Source organism: Anopheles arabiensis, chromosome 3 (genome assembly GCF_016920715.1).
Source record: "Anopheles arabiensis isolate DONGOLA chromosome 3, AaraD3, whole genome shotgun sequence".
NCBI classification, from domain to species: Eukaryota; Metazoa; Arthropoda; class Insecta; order Diptera; family Culicidae; genus Anopheles; species Anopheles arabiensis.
Genome location: NC_053518.1, coordinates 1,240,909 through 1,265,693, shown reverse-complemented (window position 1 = coordinate 1,265,693; position 24,785 = coordinate 1,240,909). Strand labels below are relative to the sequence as shown.

Here is a 24,785-nt window from a genome sequence, read left to right as displayed (position 1 = left end):
TTTGTGTTTGATTGTTGCAGGGTAATCAGAATGGTATGCCCGGCAGCGGTGCTGGAGGTATGGGAGGAGCTGGAGGAAATCCCAACCTGTCTGGATTGCATGGTTTGTCGTCCAAGTCGCTTGGCAGCTATTTGAATCAGGCTCCTCCACCGATGACTGGCATCGGCGGACAGGGCGGCTCCATGGCTCCGTTCAATCAAGGCGGAGGAGCGGGCGGAAATCCGGTCGGCGGGGGTGGTGGTGGCGCCGGTGGACAGAACGCAGTCCAGCCCAATACGCAACTGCGCTCGCTCGTGCAGCAGATTCAGATGGCCGTGCAGACTGGATACCTGAACCCGCAGATCCTGAATCAGCCGCTGGCTCCACAAACTTTCCTGTTGTTGAATCAGCTGTTGAGCAGCATTAAGGTAACTTAGAGAAGAGTCGTATATTACAGGGTAGTTCATTACTGGTGCTTCTCGATTACAGCAACTGCAAGTAACCCAGGGCAACCTGCAGCGTGGCGGCGCCGGCACGAACAACCAGATAGCCATGATTTCCAAGATCAAGCAGCAGATAGCTAGTCTGCAGAATCAAATCGCCACCCAGCAGACGCTGTACGTAAAGCAGCAGCAGCAGCAGCAACAGCAGCAACAGCAGCATCCTCATCAACAACAGCACCAGCAACATCAGCATCAGCAGCATCAGCAACAGCAACAGCAGCAACAACAGCATCAGCAGCACCAACATCAGCAGTCCCATCATCAGCATTCGTCCGTCGGCAATCCATCGTCCCATCTTGGCGGAGGGCATCTCGGTGGAAACTTCCATCGCAACGATCCCAACGATCTGAGCGCACTGCAGAACAGTCTGTCAGAAATGACGCTCGGCAAAGAGCACAACGGTCCATACCTTTCTGGCCCACCGGGCAGCGGTGGCGGCGCCAGCGGAATGGGTGGTGGAGCCGGGCCCACTAGCCAGCAGTCGCGACTGAACCAATGGAAGCTCCCGTCAATGATGGACAAGGACAACAGTCATGATTTAACTGATTTTTCGCGTGCGCCAGGATCGACAGCGAAAGCGGTTGGGCTCGGTGGCAATGGCGGTGTGCTCGGTGGAATACAAACCGATGGGTAAGTAAGGATGGGCCGCTTTGTTTTGCTTTATATGTAATTCTTTTGAATGTTTGCCTGTAGCACATGGTCATCGGGTCGCGCCGGTATGACAGACGGTTGGCCAGATAATGCATCGACCGATATTAGTGGTAAGGATTGGCCATCTACCCAGGACTCGTTCTCTGACTTGGTCCCGGAATTCGAACCAGGAAAACCGTGGAAGGTAAGAAGGGGGAGGGTAGTGATACCACAAGAACGTTATATTCTTACTCACTCTCTACGATTGTCTTTTCCCAGGGCACTCAAATGAAAATAGAAGAAGATCCGACTATCACTCCGGGTAGTATTGCCCGCAGCCCGATAGCAGCGATTTCCGTTGGGTCCGCAAAGGATTCGGAACTGTTTGCGACCAGCAGCAAACCATCGCCGACGGACTCGATTAGTCTTTCCTCGTCGACCTGGAGCTTCAATGCGAGCAGCAGCAATTATTCATCCGCGACAGGGTCTGGCGCTATGGGTAAGCTCGGCGGACCGTCTAAGAACACCTGGTCCGATAGTGGTGTCACTGGAGCAGCAGCTGACGTGTGGGGAGCCGGCCTTGGTACTGGTTCCGGAGGGCCAACTGGCAACAGTGCATCGAAAACACCGCGTGGACCTCCGCCCGGGCTGTCATCGGGAAAAGTGTCTGGCAGTGGCGGTGTAGGTGGAGGCCCGGGCAGCAACGGATGGATGCCAAGAACCAGCCATGGCCAGGGAGGAAATTGGTCGGCAGGTGGTGGTGGAGCATCCGGCTCCTGGTACTCGACCTGGTTGCTGCTGAAGAACCTTACCGCTCAGGTAGTTCAAGCCAGAGTGGGGATTACAGAAGGAGTGATTAAAAACGTTTGCTTTTCGTTTCCAGATTGATGGTTCAACGCTGCGAACACTTTGCATGCAGCATGGCCCGCTGCAAAACTTCCATCTGTATCTAAACCATGGCATTGCGCTGTGCAAATACTTGACCCGCGAGGAAGCAAACAAAGCTCAGCTAGCTTTGAACAACTGCGTACTGGGCAACACAACCATCTGTGCCGAATCGCCCACAGACAGCGAGGTACAGACGATCTTGCAACATTTGGGCTTGCCGGGACAGAATGGAGGTGGTAGCGCTAGTGGCGGAGGCCAAAGCGCGAGTGCTGGATCTGGCGGCATTGGAAACTCGAGCATGGCTCAGTCGTGGCGCTCTAACGGTCCTATCACAGGACGTGTCACTGGTATGTGATACTTGAAATGTAAAAGGAATATGCTGTTCTTTAAAAAGTCACACTATTCACAGATACCTGGGGCTCTTCATGGGCATCTTCCGGCGGTGGCAGCAACCTGTGGACCCCGTTGGATGGTCCAACCGAGCGAGGAACTCCATCGAATTTGAACTCATTCCTGCCGGAGAATTTACTCGTTGGCGAGCTTAACTAAACTGTGACCAGCAACAACACCAGCAATACGTGGAGCGCCATTGAAACGTGACATGCGTTCGGCATCAGACACGCAGTCACTGTCGTCCGATCGGCGGGTCGATGGTGGTGTCGGTGGTAAGTTTTTAATGTGCAAAGTTTTATGCGGTACAATCTCCAGACGGAACGTGAGCACGGACGGGTGCCACATCGCCGATGGATGATCCTATGATGGTGTGTGAGGGAGCTAGTTTTAACTTTATAACGTAAAGCATTGTGATGCGCTTCAAGGCGCCACTCATACAACGGGTGGTTGTACTCAAAACAATCCACGAGGAAATAGTGTACGTGTGTGTGTGCGTGCGTGCAGCAGGGGAGCATTGGTACCGGTTATGAAACATACCGATGCACCATAATCAAACGCTTAGACCAATCGTGTTATTCCCGTTACAGACAAAATATGGTACAAATGGTTTTGTTGAATAATTTTTAATTTCTCATGCCGCTTTTTATGTAATATATCAATAAGCAATGCTTGGCAGTAAGCGATCAATGATCAATCGTGCAGCAGCAGTAAGCGGATCTGCACATCTGCCGAATACAAATGAATGCAAATATGAACAGAAAGGAAAAGGAAACCTATCACAAAGTGCGCTCTGTAGAGCATTTGACTATATATATATTCGATATCGATAAATATTTTAGAATTCCGAATCATCACAATCATCTGTGTTGGTATAGGTGCAGTACAACTGCAACAGTAATATTATTAAAGTGAAAAAAAAAACAAAAAAAAAACAAAACAAAAACAAAAACGGTTATTTGGTCGTTTTGTGTGCGAAACAACCTACCTAAGTAGCAATGATTATATACCGTGCGTTTCAGGTAACCATATAATGCATATGATATGATGTATACTTTAAGGCAACATATGAACCTGTCAGTTTACACCGAAGAAATAGATGTACTTGTAGGATTGAGGAGAGTATTTGCGAATCTTCATAAATTTCCACACATAGCAAAGAAACAGGAACGTACAGCGTTCCATATATTATCAGTGTGTGCTATTATTGTGAAAGAGTATCGTATTGTTTCGTATTTTTGAAAACTATTTATTTTGTTACTGTTTTTAATTCGATTGATTTGAATTGATGAATTTCTGAGCATTGCGATGAATGTTGCACTCACTACTGTGAGGTGAATTGATATACGAAAACGCTTATGTTTGTAGTGGAAGAAGAAAAGCCCCAACAACTAGCATCGGATCTAGTGCATTTACTTCTACTACTACTACTACTACTTCTATTGCTACAACTACTAATACTACAACAACTACTACTATTACTATTAGCAAGGATAGACAAACAGGGAACAAAACTAAAATCACTGTGAGAAAGATTACTACATTGGTAGCACCTGCCTCAGTTGTCAGTTGTTTGAAGGCAGACACACTTGCCTAAGGTGTAGTGCAAAACAATGTTTGCTAATGACACAATCAAAAGTTGAAACACACAACAATACACCGGAGATACACGAGCGATCTCAACCGATTAGGGAGGGCTTCCGTGCGTAATAAGTGATCGATTGTATTACCGTGTGACTGATCGAACAGTTAATGCGCAAACGCCAACGATTAACTACGCAAACACGTGGCCAATAGCCAACAAGTCTATCAGATTTCCATGATTGTATTCTAAATTTTCATTCTGACGAATGTAAAAGCCATTATATTGAGACGTCCACTTTGTTTGTGCATTTTGTTCCTGTATGACTATAAGAGACAGACTTAACGATGGCAGAGATGGCGTCGTAACAGCTGTAGAAAGTAAGGTGAGCGCAAGGGATGTGGATCATTCGCCAGAACAGGTGCTATCTTCTACTGATAGTATATCAGAAGTAGTCCGAGTGTACTTTAATGTCGGGAAGGTTGTGATTTTCTAACCCAGGTGTACGAACAGTGAAGGTAGTGACAATGAATCATTATACACACACACAAAGTTAGGTTTATTTTCCGAACCCCTCTTTTCGTACCTTTACCGGGCACCGAACGTTTGAATGTGAGAAGCGCTTTTGTGTCACAGTAGATCTAATACATTTTAGTTGATGAAAAACGAGTGATGTCACACAAATCTATGTCCTATTACGTGTAATACTGGTGTCTCCTATCGCTATCCTTTTTAAGTTTCAAAGATAATAATCGATGCTTTGTGCATTATTGAACTACGATATCATCTATCTTATTAAATTATTGTCTGTAGTATGGGGTTCATATGCTCGTGAATTTAGTTGTTTTGATATTTTTAAAACGTTATCGTTATGGATACTTCCTCCTACAACATTCCTGCGATAATGGGTACCAATTTGATTTAAATGTTGTTGTGTTAGGGATTCATATTTTGCGCATTAAAGAGAAAATTAGCTTTTTCCCACTTTATATGTGATTAAGTTATTGCAACACGCACACATTTACTTTGTTATTTTCAATGGGAACATACCTTCAAACGCACATTGAATTTCTTATGTTCCAGCAGGTCGCCGCCACTGTTGCTACTAATCATCGACATTAAATGATAAATGTAATGCTTTATAGCGATCTACCAACCTACCAACAGATATCTACTATAACTCCAATGCCGACACGAAATGGAGTATGTATTACACGCACAGCGAGAGATTATTGGCAAGCACAAACGAACAATTATTGAGTCGTCGATACGAACGTGAACCGAACCGTTCATCAGCTTCAACTCTTTTTTGTGCGTAAGTCATTAAAAGCAATATTTCATATTAAGGAAACAGCATGAAATCGCACAGCAAAGAAACTCATCAGTCTAGTGAAAAACAAGTGATTATTGATGTTTTTAGTTTCATTTTACACAACACCAAATTCCGTGTGTATGTGTTTGTATGAGTGCAATCGATTGAAAAAAAAACAACGGCTTGTTAGTGTCTATTCTAAATGCGTGAGTAGGAAAATGTATGTGTGTGTGTTGTGTGTGCAACAGATTTAGAAAAAAAGCAGAGAAACATATTGGCCAAACATGTGATAACGAAATTAATGATTGGTTGTAAACCAAACATTCAAACAGCCTTCAGCACAGAATGGTGAACAAAAGGGGAAAAAATGTTTTGAACAATAACTGAAATAACACGAAACACTGGTTTGAATGTGGAAGATCAGCCAGCCAACAATCGGATCAGTCAGCTCGAACATTTTCTCAACAGGTGGATCGGGGCTAGTGCATGAATAACAAAATTAGCATTATTATTGTATGTGTCTTTCGACGTTACCTGTATGATGAGCACACACGCACACGCGCATAAGCAGGAAAATGTAACATTCTTTCATTGTGTGTAGAGGTAGCAGTATATTCCAATTCTGAGATTGCCGTACGTCAACCTGCCAAAGCCCATAGCCTCAGAAAGTTGAAAAAAATATGTTTTGCATTTCCGACATTGCAACGGTGCCGGAAAATGGCCATTGTGCCGAGCGCCGATTTAACTGAAGGCTGTCTTTACTAGCGTAATTGGTGGTAATGTTTGTAGCTGTGTGTTTGTGCAACATTGGTGTGGAAGCATTATTAGAAAGCTTGTTATCATGTTTCCTGACTACCGTTTGTTAACGAAAAGCTATTACATGGAAACACCAATGCTCTACATATATGTGAATGTCTGTGCGATATACGAATAATGTGTACAAATGAGTTAGCAATGGATTGTGAAAATGAAACAACAAAATATGACAACAAATGAACCCCCCTCCCCCGCCCTTCCTCTCCGCAGTGATTGGTGAGGGGAGACAAGAATATCCACTTAAAAAGGCGCACAACATATTTGCTGTAGTGTGCGTGAAGTGAAACCACCATCAAATACTTGCAACAAACGAGTGTGTTTGATAAACTGGATTTAGTATTAAGCTATTGGTGCAAACTTATAGTAAAACGATATCAAAATATGTGTGACTGTTTGTGTGGAGGTGTGAAGAATGCGGGAGTATGGAGAAATTTTATCTAGATATTATAAGAAATGAACACATGAAAGCATCACAATGAGTAAGAATGAAAAAAGGGAACCTATATTTTAGTACCTAAGTATGGAACTATATGAGCCCACAAGAGATACAGACAGATTCTATTTATATAAAATCATTATCACAGCACTAGCAGCAATGCGTTGACCGTGCAATTTGCGCCAGAATACACCGATACAAGGAAATGACATGAATTTAATCCATGCTTCTTGATCGTGCGGAGTAGGGAGGTATTTTTAAAATTTATCACTTTCGTAAGCGCCAAACACAGTGTGTGAGCGTGTCGAACGGTGTATCGAACGAAGTAATTATAATCCCTGCAGTAATTGTAATTGATGAATTAAATGATGAAAATGTACTGTACCACATCTATGAAATACTCAAATGATTAAAACAATCACGTAAAGAGGAAAGATAGAAGTAATGAAGATAAATGATCGAAATTTGATAAAATTCAACGACACAGCAAGGGTACGCATAACTGCAAGCAAGCAGAAGGAGAAGATAAATAGCAACTGTGCTTACATGATGATGATAGCGTAGCAACGTGCGATTTGAATGGTAATGAAGCATGGATTGGCACAGAATTATGACAATATATTTAAAGCTGCAGAATTCAGATAAAAATCGGTTATTAATGTTGATGAATTCATGAATTTGGCTATGATTCGTTGTGTAGGGTAAATTGTAGTGAGGTTGAGGGGTTTTGAGGTTCCGCTCTAGTATCGTGGAATTTCATCAGACTAAAGCAAAGTTAGCAGACGTATCAGCCTCAGCTTTATGCATGTGTTATACCGTTCAATTCCGATTTGCTAGAGCCCAGGCGCTTCAAATGACCCTCATCTCATTTTTAATAGTGAATGAGTATCTGATTATCAGCGTTGGCATATTTATTACATGATCTGCAATAACGATTTATTCGTAAAACGCTACCTGATCACATCAGAGGAATATTGAGGACTTACGTACTCAACGGCAAACAGCGGATTGTTGTTAGTTGATTACAGTTTGCGAACAATTTGTAAAATGTAAAAGGTTGCGTTTCAAACTGTGCAACAAAATAATGCAACCGTTTACGCTAGTCACAAGCCACCACTCAAAAACATTCGAAAACAATTAATCACAAAATAGCTAATTGTACGAAATAGACAAAGCCAAGCTTTTGATACGAAAGTTAAGTAATCATCACGATGAAAAATAAAATCAGATGTAACTTTGACAAAATAAACCATAACACGAAAGCATAAATTGCAGCAATACCACCTCATGTAATAGATTATAGCAGGTGTGAAAGTGAAAGATAACAAAAAATCGATAAAAAAAAACGAATCGTTTTATGTTTCTGGCTCTGTCCAAACATAATCCCCAAAACATACCTGCAAGGACGCAGACAAAACAGAACTATAATAAGTGTACTTTTATCATCATCCTTCTCTGTGTGAAGTGTTTGTTTGTTCTAATCATCTCTCGTCAAACTACTACTACTACTACTAGTACTACCAAACCCCAATGTGTTTTAAACCTTTCATGGTGAATGTTTTGCCAAGAGAGGTATACCAGAAAATGCGTTCAAACGTTGTGCTTTCAGGGGTTGATGGAACATTTCACTTGATAAAAAGACTACACACGGTAAAACGTCACAAAACGAACATAATATTGAAAGTAATCAATGCAAAGGTGCTCTTTCTAACGTAATAAATAATAGGATAAAATGAATATTATAACTAAAAAAACACACACACACTCACAATTGTGACTGTCGTCGACTTTCGATGAGTAAGGGTAGTGCTGTCAAGGCGGATTTATAAAAAAAGTCCAGAGATCAAGCAAAAGCATCATCGAGCACATGGAAACTCAAAAGTCAAACCAAACACTGCTGATTAAAGGATAGCAGCATCAGGAGAGAAAATGTTAGTAAGCTAAGGTGTACACCACGATGCCACATAATAGATGGAGTATGATAATTATTTGATAACCAGTACATTCTAACCGCCGCCGACGTGTGTAGTGTGTGATCGACTAATGTAACATAATTGCAGTGGAACCATGAATGTATTTTAATGCGATATTGTGTGAGACGCCGATGCACGGAATCTGCCGAATTGTAGTAATGTAAGAACATATTTGCGCAATTACATGTATAAGACATTGCATTATCATCATATATACATATAATATATTCAACTATTCAACCCACTATCATGAGGAGTAAAACAAGTAAAGTAAACAAACATAGTTAAATCAAAAAAATGTGACATGCCATAAACTCCAAAAACAAAAAAAAAACGAAGAAAAAAGTAGTGGAAGTTAAATGTTCAGATATAGTTCATCCCTTAAAATGCAATGTTCTAGAGATTTTATTCCAAATCGACTATAAAATGCAGCTAGCTGGCATAATGAAGGCCTAAGAATGTATGAGAAAACAGTAAACTCTGTGGATGGAGATGAAATGACCAAAATTACACAAAAAGAAATGTATTTCGCCAAACGCAATTAGATATCCTTGTCAAGTAAATATTAGGCGTATAATGAAGTGCGTTTTAGAAGGCTCAATATGAATGCAAAAGTAGCGAGGAGCGAGGAGATAATAACAAAACTCCGATACATAACATACCTTCCATTGCGGAGTGCGGATGCGACGTATCTTAAAAGCTGCTGCTACACTACAGGAGGCTCATAAAGAAAAAAGCTGTAGCGAATGTTGAACAAGTAACAGAAGAGTAGTGTTTGCGAAAAACCCTTCAAACCGTTGGTGTGTTTTCGGTATCCTGCATTCTGCAGACGGAATGGCTTGAATAAGGCTGTGCTCTGGCGTGTTGGATGTAACTAATCTATTGAATGATCCATACCACGCGCACATGTTTCCTTTCCTTTATGAATTTAGGTTGTTATAGAACCGATTCTCCTTGACAGCACTACTGCTGCTATTAGTTCCTTATAATTGTTTCGATCTACTGTTTGAAGTTTGAGTTTGAAAAGAAGATGAAAAAACAGAATCACTTATTCCCCATAACATTTAAGGAATCGGGACGTGAGGAATGCATAGAAATAAAGCATAAAATGCCATATTTTGCATAATCAACAAATAAGAGATCGTTAGGTAATCAATACTACTCATCGATAACTGTATAACTCAACGCTCTACGTGTCTATGTGTGCTTTCACCCTTCCATTGAATGTGTAGCTTCAGAATATCGATGTATCTTCCAAGCTCAAAATATGTTAGCCAACCAGCGTGCGATTTCTCTCCACTCGATGTGTAAAACTAAAACCAAAAAAGGTCAGCTATTAATGGCCAGGTGTTTGTTCGCAACTAGTTCTTTCCGAATGATTCTCTTGCGTCTGTGAAAATTATAACGCCTTCTTAACGTACTTATAATATACTAAAAATAACGGTCAAGCGATAATCAAAAGCCCCCGAGAGCAGTAAGACCGTAGGATGGTGTATTTCGTGATAGGTGTGGACCCAATTTTCATTTCTTGTACGAATGTAACGCTTTTGGATATTCGCTTTAACGCGTAACATTTGAGGAAACGTTCATTTTTTACGAAGTAGATCTCTTGTGAGGGAAATGTGTTTATACTTTTTATAAAATAGTTTTTGCTTTTTTTAAAGAGTTTTAAACCCACTCTCAATACAAATCGTTTATATTATTTCTGTGCAATACAAACATGACCGCTTTTAAGGTTAAATTTAAACACAGCAGTAAGGAAACGGCATTGTTGCAAGCGTGATTTAATTACAGTTTAAAACTTTACATTTTACGGGTTAATTATGTGATGATCGTAAACGATCTACCACACACACTGCACACTTAGAGATGCTAATATCGAGTGATTCCGATTCAGTTTATTTATGTATCAGCAACTTTTAAAAAGCACGATAGTGGTTGATAGTGGTAACTGTCTTCCAGCGAATGGGGCGAGCATAGAAAGAAGATAGGTGCAGTTTGCTATTTTCGACCATTTAATTTACACTATTTTGGTTCTGTACAAGCTTCGTAGCATTTGAGTGGGTCATCTAGCAGCCCGGTGACTGGGCGGCAATCGTTATGAATACCAATTAATTTGATCCTTAGTACCACCTAACTCTACCTAGAACACGGGCCGCTAGGGTTTACTTATTGCAGAGCCGTGTGTTTGAAGAAGACAGACAGTGCCTTAAAAACTGCCACCCGGACGAAAGACATTGCCAAGGTTGGACAATTCACGTCCATGTAAGGATGCTGATGCATTGCTCGTGCATTGCACAGAGCTAACCAATGAAGATGTACCACAAGATAGTAAAATCAAATACCTTTACGTTCGTTCGGCGCGAGGCAGAGGAGGCTTACCAATTGGAGCAAATTCTACGAGAGCTTACAGTGTTAACCAAAACCTGTAGAGTGATAGGGAGGAAATAGGAGAATCTTTTGAGTAGATGTGAAATGTTTGCATTTAATGTTTTAGGAGAAATTTCCAGCGAAACAAAAACTATAAGGAAAATAGATTAAAGTTTAAGTAAAAGCGACAGTGATCCACTAATGATCAAGAGTATGTGTCTTCTGTCGTGATCGTTATTCTAGTATTATTATCAGACAAATGGTAGATGAAACAAAAACGTAGCACGTAACATTTGCTCTTATGGAAAAGCCAATCCCATTTAATGTAACAAACTTTATAACGTGTGTGCAATATTCTGTAAATCGTATTGCAATTCTATGCCACCAATATCTTTAACTCCAAAAATTACCTGCATTTGATATCTCAGTGCTTATTCCTTGTTTTTTTCTAAATTCGCTAAGCGAATGTGTTTGTTTTGAACAAGTTTTGTTACACAATTACACCATGTGTGCGCGTGGATGGTAGGGAAAGGGGAATTTTAACTGGAAACAAGAAAACAATGATCAAAAGGACGGCAGGATAAGCCAACAACACACCAGTGGTTTAGTCGGATAAGGCAACTATCTCTTCATTGTGATGTATGTTCCTTATCCTTGTAGCGACGCAGCAGAACAGTAAGCAGTAGAGAAACGAAGCAAAAGTATCTTCTCCCTCAAGCGTGCTCCGATGGAGCCAGAAATTCAACAGTGAAGCCAAAGAATTCTCCTTATCGAATGAAACGGAAACTTTAGCAAGGTGCCGAAGCATCCGATCGTATCCTGCGGGCGATGATCATCAGCAAATCTACGTCAGACACATATCATCGTCAAGCAAATCAATCAATCAATAGTGCGAATGTTTCGGTTCGCTTTACGCGGACTCTAGTACTAGGTCCAACGGTTTTGGTTGTGTAAACGAAACGAATGGACGAATATCACGATCGCAAAGTCTCTTCGCTGGTTAGCAATGAAGCGTGCCAAGAAAAATGGTCAGTACAGGGTACAACGCCATGCGGGGAAGAAGCACTGGCAGTATGCCAGCAGTGAAGTTGATGTTTCGCTCCAATGTGTCGAATCTTGTGCGTCCTGCACTATTTTAATTCAGTTGCAACTCGATCGACACATCGGACGGCGGGGCGATAGAGAGAGCGTATACGACGAATGCAACAAGGCTATTCTCTAAAGTACAAAACCAACTTCTTTGGTAGCTTTTCGTTAAAGATTGGCACGGAAGATATCAGTACCGAGGATAAAGAAACTAACTGCTAGCACCATATGATTGATGCATTCCATGCTCATGAATCAGTGAGCAACAAACAGATATCGAAATGCCAACGGAAGCTGAGCCCGGTTTCGTACCAAGCATCCATGCTTTACATCCCCGCTCTCATGTGCCACCAGTTAGTCTACAGGACATAACCAGAAGAGATGTTGTGCTGATTGTTGACATAATTCATCATTAGCATTGGTACAAGTGTTAGTCGGACATCTGGTGTATGATGTGCCGTGTGTCACGCAACCCCAAACGCTGCATTAACGTATCGAAAGCAACACATTGAAGTACCTGTGTGAGTGACGTGAAAGCCGGAAATGAGTTGCAGGCCTTGCCCTAAAAGAAGAATTGCAAGTTGATGTAAGAAGACGTGATGAAAGCTTCTTATTGTTGCAATGGAACATGGCCTGTTGCTACGAGTTCAATATTCCTTTAAGGCTTATATCCTGACTCGGACTTATCAAAACCTAGAGTATTACCGGTACTACCAAAATTAAACACAAAGCTCACACCCCCCTCCTGCAGAGGAAAACAAAGAAGCAGTAGAGAGTGACGAAATAAGGTGCTAAGAGAAAACAAAAGTAAGGCAAGGGAAAGGAACAGTGACATACAATACAAGAAACTGAACACAAATAATGCAATTTGATAAAGAAAGAAGCCTATAAACCGTAGTAATTATGTTTTAACACTGAGTGTAAGGAGCACAGCTGCTGGGGACAAACCGCAGCCTCATCAAGTGTGTCGCAGTGTATGGTTGAGAATGTTTCTGATTAGGAAACAATTATTTACCTTGACGGAAAGGAGAAAATCAACATAAGTATATTTCTTTCACGCAGAACATCACTAACCTAGCTCCTAAGGTAAATCAATACGTACCAAAAGAACTATCAAGCATGCGAATTGCGAATGAATGATTTATTCAAAGCAAACAGCAGCATACTCTGGTGCAAGAAAGAAAATTGCAAAAAAATCTTAAACAAGCAAACAGATATAATGAGGCTACAGATATGAACGAGGTTATAATAATTTAATAATAATCAAGCGGCAGCGGTGTGAATGGCAGTGGTATAGGGCCAAAGCGCAAAACACAGGGTTCAAATGAGACAAGCAAACACAAACTGCAATCTAACAGCGGATCAATTATATACTGCGGAAAACACGGCTCTGATGAACAAACTTACACAAAAACACACATATAAGCATGCATCATAAATTCACAAACCTCTCCTTATTACCTAATACATTGTATATTAAATGAAACAGCATTAAACAAAAAAAAAAAAACTAAAACCCTTAAAACCCAACAACCAACCAATGTGGAACAACAACCAAACCAATGAGAGGAGAGACTTTCTCGGGATTTGGCTGTGCACAAAAAAGGAGTAAAATAGGACCGCAACACAAATGCAAAGAATGGAAAAAAGAGACACATTTGCGCATTCATTTGACCATCACGGCGGGCAACGATGGTGCTTAAACAACACAAATTAGAAGCAACACACTATGACCAAGCGCACGTGTAAAGCAGATATCGGGACGATAAAGCGCCACAATGAATGAAACAGTTATTGCACCTACTACTACTAAGCTTAGTACACCCAATGTGTGTTGGAGTTAGTTACGTTACGATGGTACAACACACATACCGACTTCCACACAGACTGGAACCACAAAACACAAAACAATGGATATAAACATAATGAAAGCGGGCAATGAAACTTGTGCAACAAAACGACGAATACCACCTACAATAAATAACACAAAAATATATGGAAAATAAGCAAGCTCGATAATTCTATCGATGCAAGAATCAGTATTTTCTATAAGAAAATGTTTAAGAAAACAAAACAGAAGGAGAAAAAAATATGTTAAAATGTAATTGTTTTAAACTAATGCCTCATAACAACAAAAAAGTACGTGACAAACAAAACACTCGAGTGTAACAAGTGTGTGTATGCTTTCGATATGTGTAATAAGACAAGGAAATGGACAAGGATAATTAACAAAAAGAGAGATAACAATGCATGTTAGACGATTGAGCAGTAGAATTTTGAAAGCAAGAATGAATTTGAGTTCTTACGGTGTGCGTTGCTCAATCGGAAGAAGCCTTAATGTCACCAAAACACACGGTTGAATGGAAGACGATATTAAATGGAAAGCACATGACGTCGATATGAGAAAAGGGTTGCGTCAAGATTAAGTAGCGTTAGGATTATCTCTCTGTTATATGTTTTATTGCAATTATACTGATTTTGTAAGGCTGTCTAAGTTTAGAGTTGTTTTGTTGGTAGGAAAATAAACATCAAGCAGCAGGAGGTAGATAAATGAATTGGTTTTGTGAAATGTGAGACATTCAAAGGAAAGTGCAATTATTTTACATTCCGCGTACATCACAACAGTGAGAACTATTTTACGTCATGAAATGGGAATTAAATATTATTTTTTAGTTTTCCTACAAATTGGACTAAAACAAACACTGCTCGTAGGGGACGCTGGTTGAGTTTTTGCGGAATAGAAAAAAAAATCTTCGTTCAGTGACCAAGCCGCGTATACCATTGCGTCTGAGAAGTGATATGAGACTGATTTGTGGATCGTGCTGAGGAGAAGAATTAATCCGTTAGCAAGAGACAGCATAATCGAGAGAAAAACTTAATAAAACCAACCAAACCCAGCAGTGGTATGAGTATAATATTAGAAAAAAAAAATAAACTAAATATCTGATTGAAAAGCCATCCATAAAGAGTAGATTTTGATCGTTGAATGTTCCAACGATCGTGCGATCGCGAATAAGAAAACAATAATCGAGGAACAGAGCAGGAGTCGTACAGAATCCTTCTCGTGCGCGAGAAAATAAATCAATAATTTTATGTGGTGAAACAAAGTGTGAAGAACAAAATGATAGATGAATCGATATCAACCGTAGCAAACCGCAGTAGTGTGTAGTGTGTGGGTGTGTGTGTTTGTGTGCTTGATCGTACAAGAGTTGATGTGAGAGAATAAGCTTACCGTGAAGCTTCCAACTAAAGAGTGGAAAGGAAAGAAGACACAAAAAGAGTAGCAAATTAAGTCCTTGTTGATAAGGAATATAGTAAATAGTAAACACAACACTACATTGGTAGAGGAGACAGCTGGCAGCTGGCAGCTGGATTCTTGTGACATTTTGTTTATATAAGAATTACAATTAAGAGAAATATCTTACACTAAGCGGGACACAGTAGTTTGTAGGAATGGAACCAAACGTGTACTGACAAACAGGGAGCGCACGCGTAGGGAGCGGGCTTGGAAGATTATTAGTTTTTGATTTGCCTTCAACCAATAACGAGCCGACGACATCCCCAGGAAGCCTTAGCGATCTGGGTTGGACCGCTCACCTGGAGAGAAACAGCACTAAAATAATGAAACTACTAAATAACTAGATAAATGACATGTGTGTGTTGATGCTAAACTTTATCCTGGACGACGGCGTATGGTCACGTACCCGAGCCTGGTGTCGCTAACTTAAAATCACCAAATAAAGCCACAAACAGGGCTTAATTAGTATTGATGACTGGTGCATTCTAGCGCGTTAATGTTACAAATCCTGGAGAAAAGAAAAATGGACGCGCTAGAGTATAAATATGTGAAAATGTTCCTTGTTTTTATAGCGTTTTGAACTACCACACAATACCAAACATCTAAACACTAAATGAATACCGGAAAAGGGAATAACTTAAATAATTCAAAATAGATGAACTCAAATATATAACAACAATGAGAAGCTAAAAGTCGAGAAAAACACAATACAATAAGAAATTCTAAACAGTAGCTGAGTAAATCAATGTCAGTTGAGTTCCGGATGTGCGTTAAGTGTGCTCATTTTCGTTAAACAGAATGGTCGATGTGTTCGAGCTTTAAATTATCCATGGAAATTAAGAGTAAAAAAACCCAGCATCATACGGTTTGAACAGTAGCAGAGCATCCCTCCCTCCTGTATTGTGAAATGTTTGGCAAAAAAAGAAGTTAATTTCGTACAAATGCTTAACTTTTAAATGTGGGAGAGCTCGAGCAGCTTTGGTAGCTGCTGCAAAATGTGTGCCAAAAGTGAAATCAAAATTCTACCGATCGGTCACCAGGTTTTACTTGACTCCAAGATCTCCCCACACAGCAAAACGATAGCGGCTAACGCTAACGGCTACTGAACTGTAAATGGTTGATGTCCTATCAAACAGGGCCACCAAAATTCTACACTTTCTAGCCCCCCCCTTTATCCTAGTCGCTACTCTAAAATCAATCACATCCGATAATCAAACTCATACATACCTCTCCAGCGATGCTTCGAAAAGCAAATAAAGACTACGCAAAAGCAATAGCCAGCAACTCCGCAGTGGAGCGGCTTATAATATGGAACCACCTACTACTACTGCGCTTTACCAGTGGGAAGCTGTAAGCTAGTCAAAATTTGTCAAATTAGTATAAAAAACAGTTACTAAGCAGCTGCTTTTTGTGAAGAAGGTTTATGGTTTTGTTACAAATTATCATCCCAATGTCAGAGCGTTAATATATACCACGTGATTTTTGTTTTTGTTCAACATGACAATTTGGATTTGTGAGGTAACACCATCCCGCCCCAAACAAGCATTTTACCATATGATAACAGTTCGTTAAGCGGGATACTATATTATTGACACTCCTTAAGCTTTTCAGAAAAGCATCGAAACGTACACAAAAACGGCATACGAGAAGAAAAAATGGTAATGAGGGCGATTCAGTGTTTCAGCTTCAGCTTTAATAATACAAAGACTTGATCTTACCCTTAAATCCTCTTACCTTTTTCATAACTCTTTATCTGTCCTGTGTGTTTATATATATGTAGTAAAGAGAAGGCAAACAACAAAAAAGATTAAAAAAGATACTACAAAAAAAAAATAGCAAAACAGAAAACTGCACAAAAACATGATGAAACAATGTGTAATGTTTCTCGGTGTGTGTTCTATTCTTTAGAGATTCAGCGTAATTATGTGAACCAAGCCGACCCACGCACAGGGACGCACAGGAGTGGAGAAGGAGACGAAGATTTGCCTAGTAGTGGTAGCAGTAATATGAATGTGAACAATTTTTAGGTGTCGTAGTTGATAGTTTTTCTTCTCTTTGTTCGAAAATACAAGCAAGCAAACAAACAAACAAACAAACAAACAAACAAACAAACAAACAAATAAACAAACAAATAAACAAACAGTTTACAAACATTGCGCCCACCACCTTTCCTCAAAACTGTTGGATCAATCAAATCGATGTCGTCGTCGTACTTTTATAATATTGAATGCATAAGATCGTAGTACACGGTAGTGTAACGTGTTACAGAAAAAAACAACAATACAAAAACAAGCCAATCTACTATGTAAGCATGTGAAGCAACGCGTGTAGCACAAACAGTAACAGCGGAAATATAGGATGCAAGAGGAAAGAAAGAAAGAAAGAAAAAACGTTTTACAAACCAAACAAATCGATGGAAAAGTATATATACTGATACCTATAAGTGTATTTCAGCCTTCCTCTTGTTGGAACAAATTCCTAGATAAAATACATCAATAAGGCAGACAAACGACGCAAGTGATAAATAATTGTGAATCATATTAAATATATATACTATATATACAAACAACAAGTCTATCTATAAATGTGTGAACTAATCTAAACCATAGTGTGTAAAGAACCTGGAAGGAGAATCAAACTCCCCTTCCCTGGTTCAAATCTTTCACTCTTCGTGGCATCGATGTCAGTTTTTTCGCAATATCTTCTCACATAGCAAAATGAGCAAAAAAACGGAAACGAAACTTACTAAGAACAAAACCAAACCATTATCTTTCGAATCTATTTTTGTATTCCTTACTAAATGTAATATCATCATTATACAAACACAACATCCTAAATATATATATACATATACATATACATATACAATTGATTTTTTCAATACATGAAACAAACAAGCTAGCATGAAACAACTTGAATACAAACAGGAGGATAACAGGATCCAACCAACGCGTTAACGCGGACCAGCAACGAACACGACACCGGGTGCGCGGTGTGCCCCTCCAGCATCGGAGCAGTCCGGATGTGGCCTCCAGCCGCCCAAACACTTTCTCTCTCTATGTCATCTCGTATTACAAAGAACTATAAAACATCCGATATTTATGTATGTGTTCTCCGCGTACTGAGTCAAGTTTGGTAGCTTCTCAATTCTGGGTAGAAAAGGCAGGAGCGAATGTATCACAGTCGAATTTGTAAGTCAATGGACGCAATAAACAGAACAATACTCTGTAAATGAATTTCGCGACGAAAAAAAACCAAACGCAGCAACAATAAAACTTTGCCACCAATAAACATGTTTGAAAGGGAGGATGGAGTTTGGTGCAGAGATTTTTTAACAAACTTGAGAGAAAAACAATCAACAAAAAGAACAACCACACAACACAACTATAAAAATGGGTTATAATCAAGAAATCGGAAGGACACTAGGAAGGAGATAACATCCTAATTGAGTGAAGCGAATCCATTACGAATCAAACAAAAAGCAAACAAAATGAATGTGACACCGAAACATGCAAAGATTGAAGTTAAACAAACAGAAACCTTATCTTACGAGAGAAACAAAATATGTATGGATGTATTGTGCATGTAAACATCCACAGCAAATCTTTCAAAAAATGCGATAAATGTGACCAATCAAAATGAGATAAGTTAAGTAAAAACTACTTTAGCAAGTGGCGGTAATATATTATACAAACAATATTGAATACGCGGTAATCAATGGTAATAATAGAGCGGTGGTGGAGCTAGAACCACACGAGCCAGAAAGGAAACGACAAAGATGAATAAACATGATAACTTAAGCCACCCACAATACACACTAACAGAAGAAGAGACAAACAAACACATTACAAGATTCGTAAGAAGAGCAAGTTAAGCTAGATAATAAGGGCACACGCTGAGTAGATTGAACAATACAAATAAATATACATATATTTTTCTTATTTTACAACAAAATAATGGTGGTGTGTTTGGTGTGAGAACGGTGCCGACAGCAGAAACCCTAAATAAACACTTAAATAATATATACGACTAGAAAGAAGAGAGCAGCAGGAGCGTCGAAGCGACTGACTGATGTGAATGCAAAAGATAAACTTTAATCCGAACAGTAGGGATTGCAGCAGAGAACTAAAATGAAACTATAAAACAAGAAACAAAATATTGTAAGAAAATATGTTTGCAACAGCAATAGAAAGATACCGGTAGACGAGAAAGCAAGACGAAGCGCAGGACACAAATACGCAAAACAAAACCCACAAAAAACTCTGAGTAATATGAAAAAACGCTTTAATGTATTGAGTCGATAAGTGGGCAGAACGGAATGATGGGAGGTGGGCAGACTGTGGACGAATGCAAATGCGGTTTATTATCTTATTTCCATATTCTTGCCATTCAAACCAGAAAGGGGAACTGTATTACTGAGGCATAACGCATGAGTGATACTCATTTACAAGGGAAAACATTACATTTAAATACCGTAACTAAGTATATAAACTATATATATAAAACAAAGGCTGGTTGGACGTGTGCGGAAGCAGTGGAGAAGCAGCAGTGTGTGTGGTATGAGAGAATCTGTGTTCATTACGAAAGATCGCAGCATTACCAAACGTTGGATCTGGAAAGATTGTATGTGATTGCGAATGTGAATGGGGGATTTGTGCAAGAGTGTAGCGGCAATGGAATGCAATGGATTGATAAAAACAACGTGATTAGTTAACCAAAATCCAAGCATTCGATGCACGCGTAGTATGAATACGCGTACGATACGGATATTACGAGCAATGAATAGCACAGGGAAGGACGTGTGGAGAAAGATGTGGAAGAGAGTTAGATCGAGCGAGGCATAAAAGTAATAAATAAATAGTGAAATAGTCATGTGATGTGTATTTGATATAGAGAGAGTTACAAAATGAAAGTAAGACATAACTATAAACAAATGATTTAACATAACAGTAACCAATTCACATTTACAAAACGATTAATTCCGCGTTAGTAATCAATGGCAAACAAAGCAAACTGGAGAACTGTACTCGGAAGAAGCAAAGGTGCAACAAAGTCAAACAAGAATAAACAAACACACACTCACACGCACATAATGCAATATGAAACAACAACACAAACCACAGTTGGTAGAACCTTCGCCACCGATCCATTTTTCACTATCCTTGAAACAAAAACGGGGGTTCTGTGTTGAGAATGAAATGTTGAAAGACAAAACCAAGCGCGCATGCGCACTAAAGAGTGTAACAAAACATAGCATAAAAAAGCTCGTGTGACGCGTGCTCTCTAGGGAGAAGAAGACGCCGGGCAACAAAACATTTAAATGACTAAATAATAAGTTGCGCACGTGAGACGTGAGAGGGGGAGATTGGGGAGGAAAAAAAAGCCCCCTACAAACCACAACAAATGAAACTAGTGAATAGTTGTGAGCAAAAAACAAGCAAAAATATCAATGTAACCGTAATTGTACTCGTTGATTGACAAATAAAGCATATTAAACCAAGTTGTGTGTAGTAGTTAGTGTTTTAATTAAAAACTGGACAAAAAGTGAGAAAATCATGTTTTTTTATGTGTACTTTGCTGATGGATGATGTGTTTAAACAGTAAAAGGAAATGCATGATAAAATCATCAAATACCACTCGCGAGCCTTCGCATGACCATCTCTAGTTTCTGCTGTACCGCATAACGCTTAGTAACGCATCAACTGTCAGTGTAACGTGTAGGGGTAATATTTTGAAATGAAACGGTTGAAAAGGGTTATTTGTAACGGTTCGTTTGAAATATTCCGCGAATCGGATGATGGTATTGAAGCACGTGTTATTTTGTTCAATCTCGGCATAAATTTAACGCACCTTTGTAGAACATTTTGTTGTATTTAAATGTCAATTGATATGAATGATTTTTTTTTTCATTTAATAATACAGTATCCCGTTACATAATGCGCAATATTTTGTCGGACAGCACGCTGTTATCTACACTTTGTAGTGTTGAAATTTTTGACAAACATCAACACCCGACCAGCCATCGTCGAATTGAATGCATTTCTTTGTCTTCAGGCAGCCCTCGGGACGGAATTGCATTTGCGCCCCCCACCCCCGGTTCGTCGCTTATCTCCTGCCGACGAATTATTTGCACTGCCGTCGAGGCATGTAGGATTGAATGCTTGCGTTTCTCCCAATTTAATTTCCCGCACCCCACATACACACACACACACACACACACACACATGTCATGCTCCCTACCCCCCGCTCCCTCCCATACCTCTGTTTCATCCGACAGACAAACAGAGAAAAAATGGGTCATTTCGCAACAACACATTTGACGCAATTGGACACCACCACCACCATCATCATCCTGCGCTCTGCGTGAGGTAGGTCGCGACAGAAACCCGGGCGGGGTTGCATGTAACTTGAACATTGGCTAACAACGGCGCACACAGACGAAAAAAAAGTGATAAATAAATCGTAACCTCCACCGACTGTCTGGTGCGTTAGAACAAAGAACCGCTGCTGCTGCTGCTGCTGCTTCTGCTCCGACCTAGATTGATAGAGACCGCAAAAATAAGCAAAAGTAAGAGAAAGATTGTAAAAATAACAGTAACAAGATAGACGGGGGTTTTCTTGCTGTTCCTGTTCTACCGAGTTTTCTTGTTTGCAGTTCGACTGGGCAGTCTGGGAGTCAGCTCAATTACTGACCTGCGCAGCAAGAAAGCTTTTGCTTCGTATCATTTACCGTTTTACCGTATCGCACTGGTCAATGTAACGATATTTCGTTTAGAAATGAGAATAATTGCTGATATCGACACATAAAAGCAAAAATCTCTATTTATCAGCTTGAATTCCATAGAGTTCCTATTTTCCCCCCAAACGTGAAACATACTTCAACCATCGAAAATGGTCTCTTCAGAAATGGAGCCCTCTCTCCTTCGCCCTCTGAGGAATCTTTTACCCAAACTTTATCACCTTGAAATAGCTATGCTGGGTGCAAGAGGCGTATCATAAGATCTTTATACGAAATGTACATTAAACAGTAATTAATGATAGGCATCGTTCGATTGGCGGACGCAAAAATAAGGACAAAAAATGCCGAAACTGCGTTCCTCGCTACGATAAGAAAGTATCGAGTGAACCGAAGTTTGGCTCCTACGTGGTGCTATCGTACAATTTCGGCAGAAATTAATTTCCACCCAAGTTGGGTGCTGTGTGGTGCCCAAATTATTGGGCAGAATGGCTGGAAAGTGGGTGTGTTTTGCACTTTTGAAACTGTGTCCTCCTGTGTAGATGTGTAGAAGAGTGTAAAAGGTACGATTTTCTCGCCCGACCTTCCTGGATGATGGAGCTACAGAATCAACTGTATCTGATGATAGCGGTGTTTGGGGGTATGATCGCGCTGCTGTTGGTGCTTACGGTTATGCTCGCTGTGTACGTGAAGAAAACGCGAACACTTTTGGAGGATTACCGGATGGGGTATGTGTGTATGATCGTGTGGGGCAGGTTTAGAACGCTGTCAGTGCTAAATGGCTCATTCTGCTTAGTCAATCCGCAGATGCGTCGTCATATCCGAGCGGAATGATCGATGCAGGCGATAGGCGGGACCGAAGACGGATGGACAACACGGCGGCCGCCCAGCATGGTGGTTACCCGATGGATGTGTTTGCCCATGGCATGGGACCCAAAATCGATCAAACGAAAGCGTAATAACGAGTTTAGTTTGCGATTTGAAGCTGGTTAATTAGACACTCACTACACTCTTCCGTTTCGTTCCAGACGCAATGATTACATGAACAATGCGAGAAACATCCACGGCAATCGACATCAGCATCATCACGCTGGTCCGTATCGGAATGATGTGGAAGCGATGGGGGGCTACATGGGCGGGAAACGGGGTGGTGGTGGTGGTGGAGAGAAGCCACCGAAAGCCAACCAGCCCCACAAGCCCCCCCGCAGCCAGGCCAGCGTGGAAGACTCGGCGCTCGAGCTGGAGGTGGCCAACATCTTCGACATGGACGAGCTGGACGAGGAGGATCTGTCCGACTTTAACAGTGGCCCGAGCGGGCACGGCGACGCCAAGGACACCCGCTACATGGCGAATGGGGGAGCGGACGGGGCGACCGGCAGATCGAAGGGCCGGCCGGGCAGCGGGCATCACCAGTACGATCGGGAAATGGGCCGGAACGGAGCCCACATCGAAGGTCGCAGCAATCGGTTCCAGAACCCTCACGCCAAGACCAAGGGCGGTGGAAATGGGCGGGGCTTTGGGCCCGGTGGGGACGATGGGGCGGGCGGCAAGCAGAATCAGGGATACTACGACGATAGGGGCACCATGTACTGATAAGCGTGTGTGACATTGTGCATCGGCAGATGTGGCCAGTTGTTGTTTGTAAGTGCGATACACCATTTTACACGTTATAAATATGTGGCAGTTCGCTTTTGTTACATCCGTGTGCATGTGTGTGTGTGGAGTGAGACTGGGGGAAAGAACAAACTGTCATACGATTTGACAGTGTGTATATAACACTTATTTTCTTAGTAGCACAGTTTTGTGTTGATTGTTTTTTCAATCCATTCAAAATGTTGAAATCGTTTGACTTGTCTTGTTATAATTCAAGCAACAACGAGTTAATTGAATCAAAGAAAGCAATTAGCCGGACTGTTGTCACATTCAATCAAACTGATTCAACGGCATGTTTGGTGTGCGAACGGACACATCATAATGTTACAGCAGCCAAAAGGGAGCAATTACCTTTTCTTCCTCTTTATTTTCCACCACAGCCTCATATCTCCTACCTTTCCTACTACTCCATTTCCGTTCGTTTGGATCATCTCCTCCCCCGTCCTATGATTACGCCAGCCACGAGACGAATCCATACGAGGAAGAGTGAGAGAAAGAGAGAGAGAGAGGGAGAGAAAGGAGGAGGAGGAGAGAGCCAGATCGACTGCACGATTGAATAAATTGTGTCGCGGACAAAGCCGGGACCGATGACCGGTATGGCCGTAACAGACGGTGACCTAATTTCGCGTCTGCCGCTCCTGGTGGACGTTTTGTGCATTGAGGGAGGGATAAGAGGGAGGATAAGTGAAAAACAACAACGAAGGCAGGCGATGCACAATTGCGAAAACGGGAAGACTGCAGCGAACCGAAACGCTCCCGGGGAACCCGATCACTCAGAATCGGAATGCTCTGAGGAACGAACGCGGTTCGCTGAGTGCGAAAGTGGCGGGACATACAAGGAGATCTCTGGTCTGGTTGGAAATGAGGGAGAAATGGAAGATGGAGCACATTCCTTAAAGTAACTAGTAGCCTTAATTTAATGAAGTAAAAATAGCTGCAATAATTACCTTGGAATAGGAAGATCCTAGCGATTCTATCGATATTTCTTCAATATCCCGAAAAGCTTTACCGGATGCGTCAATCATTCCGCTCACGTACTCTCTTGTGTAATATCCTCAATTCAGCCATATTGAGGAACGGTTTTCTCCATCCCGAGCTGACCCAATTTCGTTCGACTGTCCGTGCACCATCTG

At 41.0% G+C, this 24,785-nt stretch overlaps 2 protein-coding genes and 1 long non-coding RNA gene across 6 annotated transcripts in view; 2 read left to right on the top strand and 1 right to left on the bottom strand.

Moving 5' to 3' along the window:
• Positions 1-20,763, top strand: part of LOC120904474 (protein Gawky-like) — a 35,616-nt gene extending 14,853 nt beyond the window's left edge. For all 3 annotated transcript variants that reach the window (XM_040314482.1, XM_040314479.1, XM_040314481.1), the window contains exons 4-9: positions 21-407; positions 469-1,112; positions 1,176-1,317; positions 1,392-1,931; positions 1,996-2,347; positions 2,410-20,763. In XM_040314482.1, coding sequence (XP_040170416.1) covers positions 21-407; positions 469-1,112; positions 1,176-1,317; positions 1,392-1,931; positions 1,996-2,347; positions 2,410-2,549 — 2,205 coding nt within the window. In that variant the 3' untranslated portion in view covers positions 2,550-20,763. The remainder of the gene's footprint in view (positions 1-20; positions 408-468; positions 1,113-1,175; positions 1,318-1,391; positions 1,932-1,995; positions 2,348-2,409) is intronic.
• The window catches only part of LOC120904476, a 34,234-nt gene that overhangs the window by 8,769 nt on the left and 680 nt on the right, over positions 1-24,785 (bottom strand). Inside the window, exons 2-3 of one of the 2 annotated variants that reach the window (XR_005739767.1) lie at positions 24,600-24,782; positions 10,832-10,935 (exon numbers count right to left, since the gene is read on the bottom strand). This is a non-coding gene — a long non-coding RNA (uncharacterized LOC120904476). Of the gene's footprint in view, positions 1-10,831; positions 10,936-24,599; positions 24,783-24,785 lie in introns of those variants that run through there. The other variant, XR_005739766.1, reaches the window with a different exon arrangement.
• LOC120904475 lies at positions 22,059-24,606 on the top strand. The gene is made up of 2 exons (XM_040314483.1): positions 22,059-22,954; positions 23,028-24,606. The coding sequence occupies exons 1-2, from the start codon at positions 22,830-22,832 to the stop codon at positions 23,590-23,592; spliced, it is 690 nt and encodes a 229-aa protein (XP_040170417.1). The 5' UTR covers positions 22,059-22,829; the 3' UTR covers positions 23,593-24,606.

Bases quoted from the DNA above. Each gene is read 5' to 3' on its own strand.
- LOC120904475 (XM_040314483.1), top strand. From the start codon at position 22,830: ATGATCGATGCAGGCGATAGGCGGGACCGAAGACGGATGGACAACACG. The intron at 22,955-23,027 runs GTAATAACGAGT...GTTTCGTTCCAG, and splicing joins AAAATCGATCAAACGAAAGC to ACGCAATGATTACATGAACA.